This window comes from Morus notabilis, unplaced genomic scaffold (genome assembly GCF_000414095.1).
Source record: "Morus notabilis unplaced genomic scaffold, ASM41409v2 Scaffold271, whole genome shotgun sequence".
In the NCBI taxonomy this organism is placed as follows: domain Eukaryota; kingdom Viridiplantae; phylum Streptophyta; class Magnoliopsida; order Rosales; family Moraceae; genus Morus; species Morus notabilis.
This window is the reverse complement of record NW_010365721.1, coordinates 508,229-510,710: the sequence shown is the minus strand read 5'-3', so window position 1 is coordinate 510,710 and position 2,482 is coordinate 508,229. Positions and strand designations below refer to the sequence as shown.

At 34.1% G+C, this 2,482-nt stretch overlaps 1 protein-coding gene across 1 annotated transcript in view; it reads left to right on the top strand.

Moving 5' to 3' along the window:
* Nucleotides 1-226: 226 nt before the first annotated feature.
* LOC21403673 (peroxisome biogenesis protein 16) overlaps nucleotides 227-2,482 on the top strand; it is a 3,500-nt gene continuing 1,244 nt past the window's right edge. The window contains exons 1-4 of the mRNA XM_024172472.1: nucleotides 227-534; nucleotides 1,354-1,411; nucleotides 1,730-1,946; nucleotides 2,040-2,344. Coding sequence (XP_024028240.1) covers nucleotides 466-534; nucleotides 1,354-1,411; nucleotides 1,730-1,946; nucleotides 2,040-2,344 — 649 coding nt within the window. The 5' untranslated portion in view covers nucleotides 227-465. The remainder of the gene's footprint in view (nucleotides 535-1,353; nucleotides 1,412-1,729; nucleotides 1,947-2,039; nucleotides 2,345-2,482) is intronic.

Sequence of the window (2,482 nt, the reverse complement as noted above, 5' to 3'; positions counted from 1 at the left end):
TCAATTAACAACAATGATAAATATACCTTTTAGAATTCATTCACGTGGGTGAAATGTGAATTTGGAATTGAGAAAAATTAAAAAGAAGTTTTGAATTACTCCATATTAAAATGTCACTATACTGAAGGACTTAACAGACGTACTGGTTTTGTAATTTGAAGTTTGCGACTTGACATAAAACGACAAGCATATCCATTTATAATTTAAGGACTGGTTCGCTGTAATATTGGCAAACAAACCCAATTTAGATCAAGCACTTCTTTCTTCTTATCTCTCAGCTGCAATTTCTCACTTGCAAGTATTTACTAGAGAATAGTAATCGGCTCTTTTGGATCTTTGGTCATCTGGGTCTCGTCCAAAAAGCAAAAGATGGTCCTGAAGAAGCTGATTTGATATTTATATTTTAGGGTTTGAGTTTCACTGTCCGCTCGTTTCTCTTTTGTAAAAGAGCAAGCTTTTGAATCAATGGAGGCTTATAAGAGATGGGTTAGGGAGAACAAGGACTACGTGCAATCCCTGGAATCTCTGGCCAACGTGAGTTCACGAAACTTGTTTCAATTTCATGATTTAGTTTGATAATTTAACAATTTTGTTTGTAATTTATTTAGGTTGTTGTGTTATTTGGTTACAAGGGTTTCTTCATATGCTTGATAATTATAAGATACAATTTTGTTTGTAATTTATTTAGGTTGTTGTGTTATTTGGTTACAAGGGTTTCATCATATGCTTGATAATTATAAGATACAATTTTGTTTGTAATTTATTTAGGTTGTTGTGTTATTTGGTTACAAGGGTTTCTTCATATGCTTGATAATTATAAGAATTCAGTGGTTTTTCTTGCTTATTAGGTTGTTTTCGTTTTTTTGGGTATGTTGGTTTCTCATATTATTGTTTGAAGTGTCCATGGTAGCTCACAATTGAGAAAATTGCTTTTAGAGGAATTGTTGTTTTCGTTTTTTTGGGTATGTGGGTTTCTCATATTATTGTTTGAAGTGTCCATAGTAGCTCAAAATTGAGAAAATTGCTTTTAGAGGAATTGTTTATGTTATTTATGGAAAAACAAGAATCAGGTGGTCTGTGTGTGCTTTGAGTGGTCAGTGGCAATTGGTTAATGCAATCTATTTTTATTCCATACTTCAAGTTTTTGTTTTCTGAAATACTATAATAAATAATTTGTTGATCATCTTTATTTTCCTTGCTTTATGGGGATTTTCTTTATCACCCCTGGTAACTCATTAACGGACTGAAAACCAACCGTGGAAGCTGATATTGGAGTTTAATAGGAATTATGTTGTTTTCCATTTAAAAAAAAGAATATTGTTATCTTATCTGGTTATTGGAAATGTTGTGCAGGGTTTGACATGGCTTCTTCCTGAACGATTTTCTACTTCAGAGATAGGACCGGAAGCAGGTTTTGTGAAAGTTTGGTAACATTTGGCTGCTTCTTGTTAGCTTAGAAAATAAATAGGACTTCATTTCTTCTTCAAATAATCAGATTTTTTTTATTTGGGTTAAAAGTAATTTTATATTTGCTCAGAAAACAGGCTAAGAATTATTTTAAGCTCCAGTGATGAAATCTGAGTTCTATATTTAAGTTCTTATATTTGGTACTGAACTGCGTAAAGTATATTCTCTCTAGTTTATCGATTGCCAATTGTTCCTATTTTAGTGCAGTGTAAAGTACTTTGATTTTCTGCGTACTATTAAACGCCTTGGTGATTTTGTGCAGTAACTGCTCTTTTTGGCATAATCACGGCTATCAATGAACATATAATAGAAACATCTCCTCCCCCAAAATACTCCGGCCCTTTAAAGCCTTACTCTTTTCCTTACCCGCTGTGCATCTCTGCTTTGAAAGAATTGGAAACGTTGGTTGAAGTTGCAGCTCACGATTATTTTGGTGAGGAGAAGAAATGGAATTTCATTGCTTTTATGGAGGCCACCAAGTAAGAAGCGTTTGTTATTTAATACCAATTACCAACTATACGTTCTTTGTTGTTTATCTGGTGTTTGACTTGGGTTCATGTAATGCCATACAGGGTGGTAGTAAGATTAGCTTTGTTTCGGAATGGTGGATATAAGATGCTTCTGCATGGAGGTGATATGCCAAATGATGATGAGCATTTGAAAACTTCAAGTCCCCATTACAAGAATGGTGGTTTTGCAAAACCAGGAGATCATCAGAGGCCTGGTTTCTTGATGAACAATCACGGACAGAACCCATGGAATCTAGAAGGAAGAGCACTGTTTGCATTGAACAGGTTTGGGGAAAATGCTAGGATGGTCTCAAACCCAGCGTGGTTGTGTAGGGTTCAACATCAACAAGCAATTATCAATCCCCCACGTAACTACTACTTATACTACTAGTTAAACCAATACTCAGAGATAAGTTAGATATGATATATTTCCTCTAATTCAACACTCAGAGATAAGATAGATATGATATTATTTATACTAAATTTCCTCTAATTCTTCTTTCCCT